This window comes from Colletotrichum gloeosporioides (genome assembly GCF_011800055.1).
Source record: "Colletotrichum gloeosporioides strain Lc1 chromosome Unknown consensus_13, whole genome shotgun sequence".
Taxonomy (NCBI): Eukaryota; Fungi; Ascomycota; class Sordariomycetes; order Glomerellales; family Glomerellaceae; genus Colletotrichum; species Colletotrichum gloeosporioides.
This window is the reverse complement of record NW_025544658.1, coordinates 488373-506559: the sequence shown is the minus strand read 5'-3', so window position 1 is coordinate 506559 and position 18187 is coordinate 488373. Positions and strand designations below refer to the sequence as shown.

At 56.2% G+C, this 18187-nt stretch overlaps 5 protein-coding genes across 5 annotated transcripts; 2 read left to right on the top strand and 3 right to left on the bottom strand.

Moving 5' to 3' along the window:
- Positions 1-37: 37 nt before the first annotated feature.
- On the top strand, positions 38-2221 carry GCG54_00002563 (Lysine--tRNA ligase cla4; the record flags this gene model as incomplete). The annotated part of the gene is made up of 7 exons (XM_045402652.1): positions 38-294; positions 352-398; positions 454-690; positions 742-775; positions 832-1072; positions 1131-1982; positions 2036-2221. 7 exons carry the CDS (start codon positions 38-40, stop codon positions 2219-2221), a joined length of 1854 nt encoding a protein of 617 aa, XP_045269270.1.
- Positions 2222-2633: 412 nt separating this feature from the next.
- Positions 2634-4301, bottom strand: GCG54_00002562 (Cytochrome c oxidase assembly protein COX15; the record flags this gene model as incomplete). The annotated part of the gene is made up of 2 exons (XM_045402651.1): positions 2634-3711; positions 3766-4301. 2 exons carry the CDS (start codon positions 4299-4301, stop codon positions 2634-2636), a joined length of 1614 nt encoding a protein of 537 aa, XP_045269269.1.
- A 247-nt stretch (positions 4302-4548) lies between these two features.
- Positions 4549-7324, top strand: GCG54_00002561 (uncharacterized protein; the record flags this gene model as incomplete). The annotated part of the gene is made up of 3 exons (XM_045402650.1): positions 4549-5010; positions 5066-7078; positions 7142-7324. The coding sequence occupies 3 exons, from the start codon at positions 4549-4551 to the stop codon at positions 7322-7324; spliced, it is 2658 nt and encodes an 885-aa protein (XP_045269268.1).
- Positions 7325-7897: 573 nt separating this feature from the next.
- GCG54_00002560 (Vacuolar calcium ion transporter) lies at positions 7898-9463 on the bottom strand (the record flags this gene model as incomplete). Its single annotated transcript, XM_045402649.1, has 3 exons — positions 7898-8587; positions 8644-9092; positions 9160-9463. The coding sequence occupies 3 exons, from the start codon at positions 9461-9463 to the stop codon at positions 7898-7900; spliced, it is 1443 nt and encodes a 480-aa protein (XP_045269267.1).
- A 5855-nt stretch (positions 9464-15318) lies between these two features.
- On the bottom strand, positions 15319-18095 carry GCG54_00002559 (putative endo-1 3(4)-beta-glucanase; the record flags this gene model as incomplete). Its single annotated transcript, XM_045402648.1, has 4 exons — positions 15319-15335; positions 15387-15900; positions 15949-16247; positions 16298-18095. The coding sequence occupies 4 exons, from the start codon at positions 18093-18095 to the stop codon at positions 15319-15321; spliced, it is 2628 nt and encodes an 875-aa protein (XP_045269266.1).
- Positions 18096-18187: the final 92 nt, after the last annotated feature.

Below are 18187 nucleotides of genomic sequence, written 5' to 3'. Positions count from 1 at the left end.
GAAACTCTTCCAGGCAGATACCCCGCAATCCGCAACCATGGCCGACTCCAGCGCCCCCGAACCCCCCACCGAGCAGGTCGCCAAGCTTCTGCTTGACGAGGTCACCGGCGAGATGATCTCCAAGACCGAGCTTAAGAAGCGCCAGAAGGCCCGTGAAAGGGAGGCTCAGAAGGCTGCCAAGGCCGCCGCCGCCCCTCCCAAGCCTGCTGCTGCTAAGAAGGGCAACGCTGAGGCCGACGAGAAGAACCTCGACCCCAGCCAGTACTTTGAGAACCGATCTCGCACCATCAACAAGTACGTCTGGTATCTGGGTCAATTGGATGGAGATACATGCTGACCGGACTGGAACAGGCTGCGCGAGACCAAGTCTCCCAACCCCTACCCCCACAAGTTCCACAGTAAGTCCCCCGAAGCATTATGGACCACGGGAGAACGAAACTGACACGAATATAGCCGACTACGATCTGCGCAAGTTCACCAGCGACTTCGGACACCTCAAGTCCGGCGAGAGCGACAAGTCCAAGGTCATCCGTGTTGGTGCCCGTATCTACAACAAGCGTGCCTCCGGCAATAAGCTCTTCTTCTACGATGTCCGCGCCGAGGGCGTCAAGGTCCAGGTCATGGCTCAGGCGCAAGAGGTCGCCGAGGGCACCCCGTCGTTCGAGGACCAGCACCTCCACCTCCGCCGAGGTAAATACCACAATCAGAGACTAGGAGAAGACAAAGGTTGACATAGTCCAGGTGACATTGTCGGTATTATTGGTTACCCCGGAAGGTTCGTGTCGCGTGACTTGGTAACCTGAAATCTCAATGCTAACGGACATCCAACAGGACAGCACCCAAGTCCAAGATCGAGAAGGGCGAGGAGGGTGAGCTTTCCATCTTCGCGACGGAGTTCATTCTCCTGACCCCCTGCTTGCACACCCTGCCCGACGAGTACTACGGTTTCAAGGACCACGAGGAGCGCCACCGCAAGCGTTACCTCGACCTGATCATGAACGAGAAGAGCCGTCAGATCCTCATCGCCAGATCCAAGATCGTCACCTACATCAGAAGGTACTTTGACGACAGGGTTAGTTGGGACTCATTCACAAGCTTCACGCCGAACCCTTGAAACTTACACCTCGCAGGATTTCGTCGAAGTCGAGACCCCCATGATGGGTCCCATTGCTGGTGGTGCCACCGCCAAGCCCTTCATCACCCACCACAACGACCTGGACATGCAAATGTTCATGAGAATCGCCCCCGAGCTTTACCTCAAGGAACTCGTCGTTGGCGGTCTCCACCGCGTCTACGAGCTTGGCCGCCAGTTCCGCAACGAGGGCATCGACCTCACCCACAACCCCGAATTCACCACCTGCGAGTTCTACCAGGCTTTCGCCGATGTCTACGACCTCATGAAGACAACCGAGGAGCTCGTCTCCGGCCTTGTCAAGCACCTCACCGGCGGCTACAAGACCAAGTTCCACACCCAACACGGAGAAGTCTACGAGGTCAACTGGGAGGCCCCCTGGAAGCGCTTCGAGATGATTCCCGAGCTTGAGAAGGCCACCGGCGAGAAGTTCCCCCCAGCCGACCAGCTCCACACCGCCGAGACCAACGAGTTCCTCCAGAAGGTCCTCAAGAAGATGAAGCTCGAGTGCTCGCCACCCCTGACCAACGCCCGTATGATTGACAAGCTTGTCGGCGAGTACATTGAGGAGCAGTGCGTCAACCCCTGCTTCATCTTTGGCCACCCGCAGGTCATGTCGCCCCTTGCCAAGTACCACCGTGATATCCCCGGTCTTTGCGAGCGTTTCGAGGCCTTTGTGTGCAAGAAGGAGATTGCCAACGCCTACACCGAGTTGAACGACCCCTTTGACCAGAGACTCCGCTTCGAGGAGCAGGCCAACCAGAAGGACCAGGGCGACGACGAGGCGCAGTTGATTGACGAGAACTTCTGCATGTCTCTCGAGTATGGTCTGCCTCCCACCGGAGGATGGGTAAGTTTTGTTTCCTGAGCCATACGAGAGGTTCACGAACTAACACACTGCAGGGTATGGGTATCGACAGAATGGTCATGTTCTTGACCGACAACTACAGTATTCGTGAGGTCCTTGCCTTCCCCTTCATGAAGGAGGAGAAGCAGGCGGAGAAGAAGGCCTCCGCCGCGGAGGTCGTTGGCGTCAAGCCTGTTCCTGAGGAGGGTATTGGTACGTTTCACCCATCCTTTCGTCGCTAATTTATTTCTGACTGAACGCGTTGCAGCCCACAAGTAGAGGATCAACACAATAGATAAATGGATTGGCATGTCAAGAGACGAATGATGTTGTCATCGTTGCTAGTCGTGAGGGCACTCGAAGGTGCCAACCAAAAACAAAAAGATATCCGGCAGACATTCCATAGTCTAGAGTTGAGCTTCTATTTAAAATGAAAAAAAAGTTTTAGACAGGAGATGTGATGACCAAAACCTCAAAGGGTGGCCGTGATACGCGTTCCGCCCCTATTGCGTGTTGCTACAGTTGTTATACATATCTACTTCTTTGTGTGTTCATGTGCCATAATGCCATAATGCCAAATCGCTGCCATAATGCAGGTATCAATGCTATTTTAACTCAGGAAAAAAACGCTAGCCTCAAAGAGAACACACCCCTTCAAGGCTTGATGTTCATGGCCTTGATCCGCTTCTGGACCATGGCGAGGGTGGACTTGGGCACGCGCAGACGGTGACCCAAGACCAGGGCGCCGGTCAGCAGGGCCAGGGCGCCTGCCTGGTGCGTCGCGGCCAGGTGTGTGGGGACGATGTAGATGAGGGTGCTGATGCCGAGGGTGGCCTGCAGCAGGACCAGGTGGACGGTGCCGAGGACGCCCTTCTTGACATCTTTGGGGAGGGCGGCGGCGACGCGGCCGGTGCGGGAGTAGGCGAAGAGGGAGAGGATGGCGGTCAGGGTGGTCATGGCGAGGATGCGGTGGTCAAGCTGAACGGTGCTGGGGTTCTCGAGCATGTTACGCCACCAGAGGTCGGAGCCGTCCTCCTTGCGGGAGTAGAATTTGTCCCAGAGCTCCTTGGCGGGAGGGGTCAGGCCGAGGCCCATGTAGGGAAACTCGTTGTAGATAAGGCCGGCATCAAGGCCAGCGACGAGGGCGCCGGACATGGCGGTCGTGAAGACAAGGGCGACGAGGGCGAAGGAGAGGCGGCGGAAGGTCTTGATGGCCGGGTTCTGCAGCGCGGCGAGGGCCTTGGAGGCGGCGACGGGGTCGGCGAGCAGGCGGCGCGTGCGGAAGATGGACAGGGCCGTCATGAGCATCCAGGAGTAGCAGACAAAGGCGGTGGCGAGGTGGGCGGTCAGGCGATACTGGGAGACGCGGGGGTGGGAGCCGGGAGCGAAGAGATCGTCCTTGAGGCCGGACTTGACCATCCACCAGCCGATGAAGCCCTGGAAGCCGATGAGGCAAGAGATTCCGCAGAGGTTGAGGGCCATCTTGGGTGTGACGCGGCGGCGGGCGATGAAGTAGAGGGTCGGCAGGACGAAGGACATTCCGATGAAGCGGCCCCAGAGGCGGTGGGACCATTCCATGAAGTAAATCTTCTTGAACTCGTCCATGGTCATATGCGGGTTGAGGAGCTTGAACTCGGGAGAGGCGCGGTACTTTTCGAATTCGGATTCCCAGTCGGCTTCGTTACGAGGGGGCATGGAACCAGTTACAGGACGCCATTCGGTGATGCTCAAGCTGGTCACGGTGTTAGTCAAGCTTCAAAAGATCTGTGCCGAGGTTCAAGCATACCCAGATTCAGTCAACCTCGTGAGACCACCCCAGACGACGATACCAAAGACACTGACGGCGGAACCAAGAAGCCAGTAGGCCACCGACTTGGAGTTCGTCTCGGGCCAGGCGCTCTTCTTGACGGTGTCCTTGGCCGCCTCGGTGGCCTGCTGGATAATCGGAGAGGTCTTGTCGACGACGGCGTTACTGCTGAAGCTCAGGGGAGCCTTGGTCTGGTTGAAGCATCGGGTCTGCTGCTGCTGCTGGGATCGTACGATGTCGAGGATTCGGGATGTCGAGGAGCGCCATTGCGGCTGCTGGCGCTGGCATTGTCGGCATACGAACAGCGAAGGCGACGCCTTGAGGGCGAGCCTCCGCAGTCCCGGTGCGAAAGACGCCATGTTGGGCCCGTGGGGGTGGGTGGTGTGTGCTGCGACGCAGTGGGAGCTGTTTGGTGATGCGCTGATCGAGTAAATTTGGAGGATGGGAAATCGAGGACGGCTTAGTGGTTCGTCGCCGGCACCCCTCGGCAGCAGGTGGGACCACTTTTTTGTCATAGACCCTTGAAGACCGCCCGGCGCACGCAACGACCCTGGGCCGTTTTACAGAGCACAGTGCAGCCCACGCCACGGCCCAGCGGTGCGAGCTGCCCCACTGTAAATTTCTTGTTGACCGCTTTTCGCCCACCACGGCAGAAAAAGTTCCGATGGTCGTGCACTGCGCTCACTTGGATGGGGAAAAAAGACGGGAGGACCAGAGCACACGAGCAGTCACTCACAGCAGCCTCTCTCGACAAAAGACAAAATGGCCGGAAGACAATCCCACGGACGGCCCCTGCTGTCGTCGAAGCAGCAGCCGAAGAACTTCCGCAAGTCGAAATCCAAAGCCCAGGCCAAGGCCCTCGACGCCTTCACGATCGCCTCGGAGCAGTTTCCCACCAAGCAGAAGAAGACGCCGAGGTTCCGGGAGATTGACGTGCAGCCCGACACCGGAAAGAAGCACAGGCGCGCCGAGGAGGACGACGAGGACGAGGACGAAGATGACGAGGACGAGGAGCAGCCGAGGCGGAAGAAGGCCAAGGCCTCCGGCGGCGGCGGCGAGGGCGATGATTCGGAGTATGGTAGCGACAGCGAGGGCAACGAATGGCACTACGGCGTGAACGAAGATGAGGACTCAGAGCTCGACAGTGACGAGGCCTTTGGCGACAGCGACGAGGAGGATTTTCAGGGATATTCCTTCAGAGGCAGCAAAACTGCTAAGAACGAGGTTTGCGGCGACTGAGATGGACGTCCGGGAAAGCTATCACTAACACCACAGCTAGGCCGACTCTGAAGAAGACGAGGATGACGACGAATCTCTGGGCGAGGACGCAATCGACCTCGCGCAAGCCCTGGACGAATACGAATCCGACGAGTCCATGGAAGACAAGGGCTCTGGCTCCGAGGGCTCAGAGTCCAACTCCGACGCCGACAGCCCGCTCTCGTCCGACTCAGACGACGAAGAGGATGAGGAGGAAGTCGACCCGTCGAAGCTCGGCGCCCTGCAAAAGTTCATCACCAGCTACGGCGGCGACGACGAGGACGCGGCGCCGACGAAGCAGAAGCAGAAGATCAGCTTCAAGGACCTCGGCCTGGCGGGCGTCAAGGACGCGCAGATGCGCAAGTCGGTGAAGCTCATGGCCAAGGAGGAGAAGGAGACGCGCCCCGGCGCCGGGAAGAAGCTCGAGGTGCCGCTCGCGCGCCGGCAGCAGGACAAGCTGCAGCGGGCGGCGGCGTACGAGACGGCCAACGAGACGCTGGGCCGCTGGCAGGAAACGGTCAAGCACAACCGCCGCGCGGAGCACCTCGTCTTCCCCCTGCCGCAGAACGCCGCGGACGAGGGGCTCGACAACCGCGAGCTGCAGGCGCTCACGGCCAAGAACTCGAGCAACGAGCTCGAGCAGACCATCATGTCCATCATGCAGCAGAGCGGGCTGGCGATGAACAAGCAGGAGGAGAACAGGATGCGGAAGGAGGCGGAGGAGGAGGGCCTGTCCAAGGAGGCGCTCAAGGACCTCGTCAACCAGCGCCGGCGGGAGCGCGAGATCGCCTCGCGCGAGACCAAGAAGGCGGCGCGCATCAAGAAGATCAAGAGCAAGGCGTACCACCGCGTGCACCGCAAGGAGAAGGAGCGCGAGGAGATGAAGCTGCACGAGGCCATGGCCGAGAACGGCGAGATCGACTCGGAGGCTGAGCGCGAGGCGGCGGACCGCAGGAGGGCGCTGGAGCGCGTGGGCGCCCGCCACAGGGACTCCAAGTGGGCGAAGCTGGGCGCGTCCAACAAGCGCGCCGTCTGGGACGACGACTACAGGGCAGGACTGCATGACATGGCCCGCCGCGAGGAGGAGCTGCGCCAGCGCAAGGAGGGCCGCGCGGGCCACTCCGAGAGCGAGGACGACTCCGAAGAGGAGGACGACGACGAGGGTAGTGATGACGAGGACGATGTGGTGCGCGAGAAGCGCAAGTTGCTCAAGCAGCTCAAGCGCATCGAGAACGAAGAGGACGACAGCCCGGCGTCGAACCTGATGAAGATGAAGTTCATGCAAAAGGCCGAGGCGATGCAGAAGAAGGCCAACGATGAGCTCATTGCGCAGATCCGTCGGGACATCGACTCCAACGGCGAGGCCAGTGACGAAGAGGAGGTGACGGAGGTGGGACGCAAGAAGTTCGGCGGCGCGGCTAGGCCCGCCATCTCCGCGCCCGCGCTGTCCAAGAGCAAGAAGAGCAAGAAGGCCGCCGGCGCGGACGTAGACGACGACGACGTGCCGGACAACAGCGCCGTCAACGCGGGCTACTCCATCACCGCCGAGCCCTCGACGACGGGCTCCGCATGGTCCTCGGGCCCGCGCAAGAAGTCCTCCTCCAAGGCGCACCAACCACGCGTGCTGGACCTGGACAACTCGCAAGCCATGACGGCCGCCGCGCCGAAGCCCAAGACCCGCTCAAAAGCAGCCGACGACTCCGACGGGGATGAGGACGTGGACTCCGACGAGGGGGAAGACGTCCACCTGCCCCTCGCGATCCGCGACATTGCGCAGATGGACAAGGCGTTCGCGGGCGACGATGTGGTGGTCGATTTTGCGCGCGAAAAGGCCGAGGTCGAGGCCGAGGACGACGACAAGATCGTAGACAACACGCTGCCGGGATGGGGCGGCTGGGTCGGCGAGGGCGTCAGCCAGCGGGAGAAGAAGAGGCAGCAGGGCCGGTTCGTGACAAAGGTCGAGGGCGTGAAGAAGGCGGACCGCAAGGACGCCAAGCTCGACAAGGTCATCATCAGCGAGAAGCGCGTCAAGAAGGTAACTTTCCTTTCTCTGCCCCTTTATTGTATCGATATAGTTTGCTGACATATTATGCCACAGAACGACAAGTATCTCGCGACCCAGCTGCCTCACATGTACGAGTCCAAGGCGCAGTACGAGCGCTCGCTGCGTATGCCTCTGGGTCCCGAGTGGGTTACCAAGGAATCGTTCCAGGAGGCGACGAAGCCGCGCATTCTCAAGAAGCAGGGTATCATTGCGCCCATGTCAAGGCCAACGTTGTAAGAGGCATGGTCGGGTGGGGAGAAATGCATTGTTGGTTCATGTTGAATACGTCGTCTACTTTCATATTACACAAAGACATCTAATGATTGTATCCGGCGAGATACCAGGTGCTTAAGGCGAAATGAGACCAGAAGAGTTAATTTTGATTCAGTGTCCAAATGGACATCTTTTATTGCGATCGAACACTACTACTGCGGACCTCGCGAACCAGTGTTTTCTGTCTTTGTGCCTTTGCAAACACCAATTTCTCCATTTCTCGAAGGAACCTTGGATACCGCCCCCCTAGAAGCCGCGCCCGTTGAATATTGTACAGATGAGATAGACACACAAGGAAATATGCACACACGAGAGCGAGCTCTCTTTTTTAACGATAGTCTTTCGAACAGGAGCCTCGTCTTGGAAGACAGACTCGGAATGTTTTGATACTGGGATCAAGTTAGCTACGCGCCACCAAGACTCCCGCTGGGTATATGGGAGTCACTGGTTCTTGGCGGAGCTCTAAAAATTCAGGTTCCAGGTTGTGTATGGAGCCTTCTGACACTTTCAAGAAAAACAGATGATTTTACTCATCGCTCAACCCATGACAGTAGAAAAAGCCTTGTCCAGGGCGTCGCTGGGGCTGACGTAGAAAGCCAAGGCGATGATAATGTAGAGGCCAAGCAACATGGCTCCCTCAAGGTAGTTGGACTTGCCATCCTGCACGGTGTACGTAACGACAAGCACGGAGAAGGCAAAGGCCACAGTCTCGAAAGTCTCGAAGCGGAGAGTCATGGGCTTGTCGAGAACAGCCCAGCCCAGGATGACAAGGAAAGGGGTGACGAGAAGAGCGATCTGGATGCTGGAGCCGATGGCAACGCCCATGGCCAAGTCCATCTTGTTTCGGATAGCCACAACCACGGCCGTTACGTGCTCTGCTGCGTTACCGACAATCGGAATGAGAATAAGTCCGATAAAGTTTTTGCTGATGTGCGCGCTCTCGACAAGGTCGTCAATGCTGCCAACGAGGTATTCGGCGCAGATAGCGACCAGGACCGTGGTAACGACAAGAACGGCGGCGGCGGCGATGGGACCCATGAGGGCCTCCTCAGGCTCCTCGTCGTGGTGGTGTTGGATCTCGGCATCGAAGAGGTTGGGGTGGGTGCGGAGCTGGAACCAGAGGTACATCACGTACAACGTCAGGAGAATAATGGCAGTTCCGCGAGAGAGCAGCAGAATGCTATGGTCCTTGTCGTCCGAATCAGCCTTAGACAAGGCGGAGTAAAGCTGCAGGCGGTGTTAGTCAAGGAGCGGGGTACATGCATATTCCGCGAGAAGCTTACAGTAGCAGGGATGACCAGCGAAGCCGAAGACAATGTCATCAGCGAGCAAGTGGTCTGCGCCGTTGCGGAAGCAAAGCTCTGTTCCATGCCTTGGCCCGTAACTCTGTCGCGCATGTTGACAATGCCGCCAAAGAAGAAGCACATGCCCATAACCAGAAGCAAGTTGGACAAGATCGAGCCCAGCATGGACGACTGAACGACCTCAATCTGACCATCCTTCAAGGCGACAATGCTGACAATCAATTCGACGGCATTTCCAAAAGTAGCGTTGAGCAATCCTCCGAGTGCCTCGCCCAGCTTCACGGAGATCTGTTCGGTCGCAAATGACAAGACGGCAGCAAGAGGGATAATAGCGAAGAAGTTAATGGTGAAGACGGCGGTAGAGCTCCAGTTGCCCTGGCCTGCGACGATGCCGATTGGCACCATGACCAGAAGGAAGTTGACATAGTCTGTGAAAGATGGTTTGTTAGCTACCAGGCGCAGCAACACGATGCGGCTGGCGGCTGGGCGACTTACTGCTGAGGAGAGTAACCTTGGTGATGTGCCAGGCGTAAGAGCCGTATCTCACGGCAACATTGTCGCTGTCGGTGCCTGGAGTATGCCTTGGGTCGAGGAAGAAGCCGTAGGTCTTGTTTTGGTGGTGGTCGTGGTCGGCGACGCCGTTTCCATTGCCGTTTTGGTCATGGTGACCGGAGGAGTGGTTGCCGTTGAGTAGAGGCGATTCCTCGTCTACCTCGCCATCGCGGGCGTTGGGCTTGTTCGTGCTGCCCCAAGAGCGAACCTGTTCGCGAAAATGTCTGTTGGCTGAATCGTCGGACATCGCGCCACCATATTAGCCGAAGCCTAGACCACCAGGAAAAAAGCTGTATCTGCGATGTCGCGAACGTCGATAATAGTGTATGGTATGCGTGAAGTGGTGAGGCAACCGATGAGAAACGAAAATAGAAGGGAAATCAAGGAGTGACGATCCGAGGGACAAGGCGACCAGATGTGCGCCTGGAATGGGTGTGGCAGAAAGAAGAGAAAGAGCCAGTCGCAGGAACAGGACGTTACGATGCGCGCTGTGGCTTGGAGGGAAGGAGAATGTCAAGTGCGTTGCCGGCGTGAGTGAAGTGCATCCAAGACTGGAAAGACTGGAGTGCCAAGACTGAAGTAGCAAGAGTAGCGCAGGCAATCCAGGGAGCTGCAGCTACCAGTACATGGGTGGGAGAGAAGAAACGGGGCTTGCTACTGGGGCCGGCGGCGGTGATGGAGGAGGGAGGAGGTGACGGGAGGAAAAAGAGGTGAGTGAAGTGTGAGAACTCAGAGACAAGGCGATAGTACCTTGCGGTGTAGCTGGCGCAGCAGGGTACTTTTTTCCCTTTCTCATCCGGGCAAAAAAATCAAACAGAAATCCAACGCAACAGTAGGGGCAATGTATCTATCTGTGAAGGATAGCAGCAGGGTACTTACAGACCATGGCTGCGGACTGACTGTCGTATGTACAGTAGTAGTAGCAGCAACGGGAGTTCCTATCAGGTATCGCAGATAGACAAGTTGGCTGCCACGAACGGACCGGATGAGAGTCCTGGGAGGCCCTGCTCGACGGATGTGTCTATGTGTGTGTGTGTACTCGGTCTACTGTACCTGTGTGCAGTACGCAGTATGCGCGTGCCGCCCGACGGGTGAGTGGGGTAGAGGACGGTCGGTCAAGTCGTGCGTGATCCAATGGAGGAGGGTTGCGCAGAGATGAGGGCACGTTGGGCCGCCAAGTCGCAAGGTATTGAGGGATCTGGTATCAGAGAGTCGTGGTGTGGTGGTCGGGTCGTGATCGAGTCGAGCGTGGTGTAGTGCGCACTGGGGAGTCCAGACGTCCCTGACCGTAACGAGGAATGGTGTGCGAGCGCAATTGCCAATTGGCAGCCTTTGCGTAGATCTCAATAGGCAAGAAGAGAGGGTACAAGACGGGGTCCAGAAGCCGTGTTCCAGAATACAGACGCTGCTGCTGTTGCAATTCCAATGTTCTTCTCGAGCAAGCTTCAGGTGATAGCCAAGAGCAATCAATTTTGGGGGTGGTGGACGGTAGGACAGCAGCTCAGACGCGATGCAGGAAGGGCAAGAACACAGCCCCCTTTTCTTGTCAAGCTATTATGGGGAAACGTGGGACGGGATGTCGTAAAGGTAGGACGAAACAAGCAGCAATTCAACATTCAGCAAGAATGTGTCTGGTCGGGCTGGTGGTGGTGTGGAAGTCTGCTGGTTCCTCAAGTTTGGTGCTGCTGCTGCTGCTGCTGCTGCTGGACGGTTGTCCAACAGGACTCGACCTGGAACCTGATTTGCTTGGCATTTAGATGGTATGGATCCCCAGGGAGGCCTCCTTGGAGAATGATGATGGGGCCCATGACAATGGCACACTGGGACATTGGATGCCTCCCCCATGCATGCGGTCATGGAGTGCACTGCATCACTTCCCACTCCTCCTGCAGCACTGGAGTGCACCTTAGTCACTTCACTGCATACTAGAGCAAGCTCAGAAAGCTTCGGGTCCCTAGGTTCGGCATCTCCTCCAACGTCATACAGCGGGCGAGCTAGGAGCGACTACCTGGACTACCTGGCGGCAGGTTTCAAACTCCCAGCAAGGGTGAAGTCGGCGGCGCCCAATGGAGGTGACTGATGATGCCAAGCGTGGCTGTGCTGTTTTGGCGTTGGGTTGCTTCACCTTCACTCTCGTCAAAATTTCTCCGCTGCTTCCTAGCGCTCTCCTGCCTCCTGCCGCCGGCCTTCAGACTCTACTAAGTACTTTGTACCTTACGGACAGCACCCACTTTCCTCTGACAGTCTAGGATTCTCTCCCACTTCCCACTTTTCCGCCGGCCGATACGGGAGCGAAGCTGGGAAGAGGCGGAAACAACTTTGCTGCTTTCCATACGACAGGCGCATATCGTCCTTGTTGGCTGCCCAGTGCCCTGGCAGCAAGACCTCGCAAAGTGCCGGGCAAGAGAAGCTTATTAAACGTCACCAAGGTACGCGGCAACTGCCCGCTTCCCCTAGCTTGTGGACACGATACCGTCATCATCGGACTTTTGCTCCCGTCCATCGTATCTTTGGCTTCCTATCGACGCATGGTCAGTCATCCATCCGAAAATACAGGTAATAGAAGACGACCATCCGTTTGCTTGCGGCCGCTCGCGAGCATGTAGGTCACAAGCAATTCATCCGCAAAAGGCTATTCGGCGTCGCATTCAACCTTTCTTCCCGAAGCCAATTTGCTGTACGGATACTTACCCGCCACCATTGCCGCAGCAACTACCAACATCGAACCTTGAGGTCGAAAACGCACAAGTTTAGGCTTGGCTGACAGTCCCTTTCCACATATTTCGTCTCGGCATGAAGCCGTTCCACAGCCAGGGACGATCGTCTTGACCTTCGGCTCAGGGGACCGGACGATGTGCGACAAACAACAGCTCGAGCTCACCCGCCCACGGCCACGGCCTGAAGATACTGGACGGCAACAAAAAATAGCAGCAGCGGTGCTCTTACCAAACACACACACTTCAAACTCGGCTGACCTCTTCAACCTCAAACAGGGACATCTCCTGGTCTCGTCTGAAGTTTGACTTTTTCTGGGTGCTCCTGCGACTAACATACCAGCACTCATGGCGCTACGTACCCCCCGAATGCCCAAAATGACTGCTGCCAATGGAACCCTACAGTGTCCCAATGGTTGCCGGGCGAGGCAAACAAGCTCCAGACTCGTGCTCCCTGCCAATGGCGAATGCTGCATTCGGTTGCCCTGCGAAACGCCCTGCCTTGGCTTGCTGGGGGCGGGTCTCCACAATGCCCACTCGGATTCGGAGCCCCATGTCCCGATCTACGGACCCCCCAGTTGCGAGTCCCGGCACGACAGCTTTGCAGCGAACTGAGGGAACCATGCCCCGGCGCGGCCATGGACTTTGTCTGCAGGCCACCCGCTCTGGACCCTTATCGAGCCTTATCGATAAAGCTTCTGCTGGCCCTGCCCTTCTGCCCTGCCATCCGCCTCACTGGATCAACCCAAAGTCAAACACTCAAACTCGACGCTCCGTTCAACTGCACTTTATTCTTGGCTCATCGCCTCAACTATAATGGCCAGAGTGCGCACAGCCTCGTCCATCTCGAGTATCAAACTCAACGCTCAAATCCTCGCATGAAGCAGGCCCGTCTGCCTCGTCTCTTCAGCCCGCCTGATCTGATGATCCAACACACGATTGCCTCAACTCTGAAATGCGGGGACGAGGGAGGGGAGACGGGCACGGAGGCTGGTCAGGGTGCATGTCTCCGATTCATTTTGCAGACATCTCCCGAGTCATCCAGCTTCTCATGCTTCATGCGTGTGCTTTTTCGACGCCGCCATCGTGCGCTGGCACTTCCACCGCCACCGTCATCCGTCCAATCGACAACTCCCCCACCCCCACTCATCTCCGTTCACCTCCTTCTCTCGAGTCGGCAACTTTGACGCTGAGCGGCACTCACGGGACGCTGCCTTGGGCGCGTCGCAATATGCACGTGGCCCTCATGGCTCAGCCAGCACTGGACAAACCAGAGTGAAGCTGCAGATCTGCCTGAAGTCCCGCGAGTACCTTGATGGTCTCGTTATCGCAATCAGCATTCGCTGTTGGGCAGCCAGGTAATCGGACAAAGCCAACCCCGGATACACTGGAGTTGTTTGCGCCGAAAGTCTCGAACCGACAGCGCCGTCTTCGAGACTATCGTGAAATGATGAACAGGGAAATTTTGACTGCAGCATTTTTGCGCATCGGCCTGATTCACGTGGACCCAAAGCGCCAGGGCTCAAAGCGGCTCGCACTTCGTCTCATGTTGAGGCGGTCCCAGAATGTCATCTCTTGTGCCCCCATCGGCCCAAAAGCTCGACGGTTGCGAGGCGGTCGTGACTGGGCCGATTGTGCCGTCTTCCGAACTAGACCACACCATCCTTATCAACCCGCTCAAACCGCGTCAGGGCAAGCTTCCAGGAGACAGCGTTGCCTCTGCTGTTCGTCAATGCATCTAATCAAGTCGCCTTGAAGGGCTGCAGAGCCTCACGGGTTTGCAAAACCTTGCCCTCAGCTGCACTTGTCAATAGCCTGACAGCTGAGGTTTGAGGCTGTATTAACGACCAACCCAGTCAATAGCAAGGACGACTCCGGCGGGAACCCCCAACCGTATTCTGTGTCTCTTGGGTGGAATGGGGAAATGTTTCAAGAAGTCGACGACAAGAGACGGACCCCGGAATCCGGATGCTGAATGCCAATGTGCGCGCTGCGCACGTACAGTGCTGACCAACGGTGCGCAAGGGCCGAACGCCACGGTGTTTGTGCCCTCCGACGACACATCAACGGCCATCCATGAGCACCGCACCCAAGTCCTCTACATGCGAGTGACAACTTGCAAAAACAGAGTCGATGACCGTCACGGAATCCAAGCCAGCCTGATTATCAAAAGCGGTTGCAATAAGCATTGTGGCGAGAAAAGCTTAGCATTTCCGGCCCCCCCAAAGAAAATGGTAAACCAGGGGCCCGTGTTACGTAGATTGGTGACGCGTCATCAGAAAAAGCCCCCCCTGGAAATTCCCATCTGACGGAAATTCGCGTCTTTTCCCTCCTCCCCCGCGAATGGACAAAGGGGCGTGTAGATTGCAAAAGAGAAGAGGGCCACCCCCCGAGCTAGATGTAGCCAACCAACCGGCTTCTTAGCTGGTCCAGACATTCGGGACTGCTCATCAGATGTCGAGGTGCAGCAGCCGCAAGTTTGAAGGCTTGGCGCCGCAGACCCTCGATATCTTACCTGCATACGGGATAGAACATCTCAAACATATGTGATATATTGGTCTGCTATGATTCGACAATTCAAGCACTCCGCAGCAGGACTACACCTGATAAAACAAGATCAAATTCCAACCTCTCCAGCGCGAGAAGAATACGGAACTCATACTCCGTCAAATATGCCTATGTATGTCTTGCAGTGTCTGATTGAGCTCCCTTCAACGGTCATAGAAGCGGAATAATCATCATATATCTGTCTCTCACGTCTCCGCAGCTCGCCGCAACGCTCTTCACGCCTCACCTTGGCGAAGTCTTGGAGCCTAGCCAAACAGCTATGACTGTCATGCCACCAAACAAGTTCAAACCTCGGCAGTACTTCTCAGTCGTTAATTAAGGCCAATCATGAAGTATAAAGACGCTTCAAGCGTAGCGAGTATATCATGGGTTCTGCCGGGGAATCAACATATCACCTGACCGTCGAGAGTTACGGTCCCCAAGGGTATGCTCATTGGTATCTTCACAAACAGTAACAAACACCTCGCGATGGTGCATGGACTTATTACCGATAGCACAAAAAAAGGGCCGAAGATGACTGCACCTACGCAATCACAAACATCACAAACAACTTGGTACACGGCGTTATCAATATGTGAACATAATGCAAAAGACCAAAGCATAAACTCCCATTCTCGATCCATAAAAGATACTATCTAAGCGTATTGCGGTTGTTATTTTTGATCGTTTTCGTCGTTTAGGATTACCATAACATCGCTTCATACTGGTCGTGTTCATTCTGTCATTACTCATGCCAAGCAGGAATTCGAATGTTGCCGCCCTCCAAAGCATCGTGTCTCATTCCTAGGTCATCATTGCATTCTGAACGTGTCATGGGAGTTTAGATGCCGCCCATCGCTGGGTAGCATGTTAGTGGTGATCCATCAAATGAAAGAGACATCAACTTACCCGCAGCGTAGGCCAGGTACCATGTCAAGCTTGCGCCTCCATCGATCCAACCAGGGTCAAAGTTGGGGCTGTTGAAGAAGTCGAACGCAGTCTTCCCATCGATCGTCGCCAGGTTTCCATACAAGATTCCCCTCCATCCGCCGACGATGCTATCGACGCGGCCGTTACTAAAGTACACGTCCCATTCTTCTTTGACGAAGGCCGGGGTACGAACGAAAGGCGACGATGCAAGGAGAGGAATCATGTGGATGCCCTGGATGTATTCTATGTTAGCGCCGAAAAAGGTTGTGTGATCGACCTTGTTCTCGAACAAGATGCCGGCCACCTTGTTTCCGATAAACTGAGGTGGCTGCACGACATTGTCGCTCTTGTAGAGGTAGTATGACTGGAGGGAGCGAGCGATGACGGCGAGTTGAAGATTGCCGCGCATGGCCATGGTAGTGTCACCCGAGGCTTCTCCCCACATCTTGATGGCATAGGCGGCCATCATGTCCTCCGAACTTGACTCTTGGTTCTTTTGAATCATTAGTCATGGCATTCCAAACCCAGACAGGGCGCTCACCTTTCCATCATACGAGGCATACAGACCGTGTGCCCAGCTATGCCCGTGGTACCAGTCCATAGAGCGCCAAAGTGGGAAGTACGTGTCTTTGGTGCTAGGATTGGCAAAATCGCGCACCAATGCATTAACGTAAGCCTTATTGGCTTGCATCCATGTAGGATCCAGGTGCGCGATTGCAGCGGCTGCCAGGATGTGGTAGCCATAATGGAAGTGATGGTCGTTGTAGTATGTGTTGCCAAAGTCGGCGCCGTCATTGCCTGTTACGTATGTTGCTGAGGACACAACACCTCCCCACGCGCCTGTAGAGCTGTTAGCAAAAAGCGGCATGGTACGGCAAATCAAAACCTACTCTCGTATAAAAGAGGAAACTTCTGCTTGTTGTCCGCAAATCTGGCAAACGCTTCCTTCAGCCGGGGCAGAGCTGACTGGGCCAACCCCGTATCTTTCACAACGTCGTTTATGGCTACGATCAAAATAGCAAACTTGGCCAGTGCCTTTCCACTGAAGTACATCGAGTCCAGATCTGACTGCGCACTCATATCCTGAGACACCTCCTGGGTTGCTATCCCGCGGATTACGGTTTTCGCTTGTTCGGAGATGGTGGTGAGAGGACCTTTCTCGGGACTCCATGGAGCAAAGCCCATGCTGACGGGCAGGTTCGGCTCAACCATGGTCCATTGATCAGCCAGCACCAGCGTTCCGTTACCCTTGGTAGGGGTCTGGAGCAGAACTTGCTGAATTGCGGCCTTGGTCGTGGCGTCGAACGATGCGACGTGATGCGGCAGTGCGTACATGGCCAGCTTTCCATCCTGGTGTCCTTCCTTGGAAAACTTGAGGCTGTACGTGCCCGTGTTACCGTTGACGGAGCCAGACAAGGTGACCGTCGTAGGATAGACACCAGCTGCCTGATCAAACACCGCCTCGCCATTTCCAGGATCTTTGACAAGCTGGATGGATCCAAAGAAGGGCTTCGTTGATTGGGCCATTCCGTTGTTGACAACCTGTAGGTCCAATTGGTCTCCCGTGGTCGCGTATGCATACAGCCGCCAGATCTTTCCGTCTTCGAGTTGGAACGTGTACTTGGCGACGCCGGCCTTTGGGTCTTGGGTTGCCCGTGTAACAGTCCGGAAGAACACTCCGGTGCGGATCACAGGGGTAGCTCCAGAGTAGTTTGCCGTTACAAACGGCATCCCTTGAACCAAAGGAAACGAAATCGCAGGCACAGCTCCTGAATTCGGCTTCAGGTGGACTCTGGCGGAAAATGCTGTGACGCTGTCCATACCCACGGCTGTATCCGCCTCAAGTTCTTGGGCACTGATGACCATGGATTGAATGCCTACTGGGTTAATAAAATAGGACGCCGCCCCGGAGTCCTTGTTCGGGCCAAAGACCCTCTGATTCGCGTCGATATGAGAAATAGTCATGCCGTAGCTGGCGGCGGCTCCTTTCCCTGCACCCCATGCTATGGCGTACGGGTAGGTGTAAGTTGGTGCCGTTTGATCACCCAAGAAGAAATTGGCGTAGAACTTGTTGGTCTGGAGCGGCCCGCCTGATGTTATGCCCTTCCGCGGAACAGGGTGGTCGCTTCGAGTCGTGATAGATGACGGGGGCGCATCCGTGCCAATAGGCTCTGCAAAAAGATCTCCTGATGCCATGGGTGCAGACGGTAGTGGCGCTACGACAGTTCCCCCTGAAGTTGGTTCAATCAAGGTCGACGGAGTCGGAATCGGATCCGACATCAAAGGGCAAGTAGTGACCTTGCCTGCGGTGTCGAGATTGCTGTGTACGTCTCCGGTAGTTTGAGGGGTTTGACCAGTGAGTGATGGCAATACAACGACGTTTCCTCCAGATTGTGCGCTGGTGACGAATGGGGCGGAATTGGTGCCTGAAGCGGATCCCTGCGTTGGCTGGCTTCCTCTGGGAACCTGGACGGTAACGGTGTAATTGGTCGTTTCGGTAAGGCAAGTCAGATCGCGGCTGTCGAGTAGCAAAGGACGGATGCTGAGTTCTCCAACAGCTCTCGGCTCTCGGTCTGCAAGGTGAAGTCGTACGTGTTGTTGGTGGAATAGGGCGAGGGCGCTCTCGCAGAGGAAAACCTGTATAAGAGTCAGCCTAATGATCCCCATCTTGTATTTGAGGCCCGCCATTGCGGGATAACAATGATCTTATCGTGTTTGTGTATGTGATTCTCTTGATATCAGGCCGGTTATGGTAGCTTGACTTTGCGAATGTCGCGGTA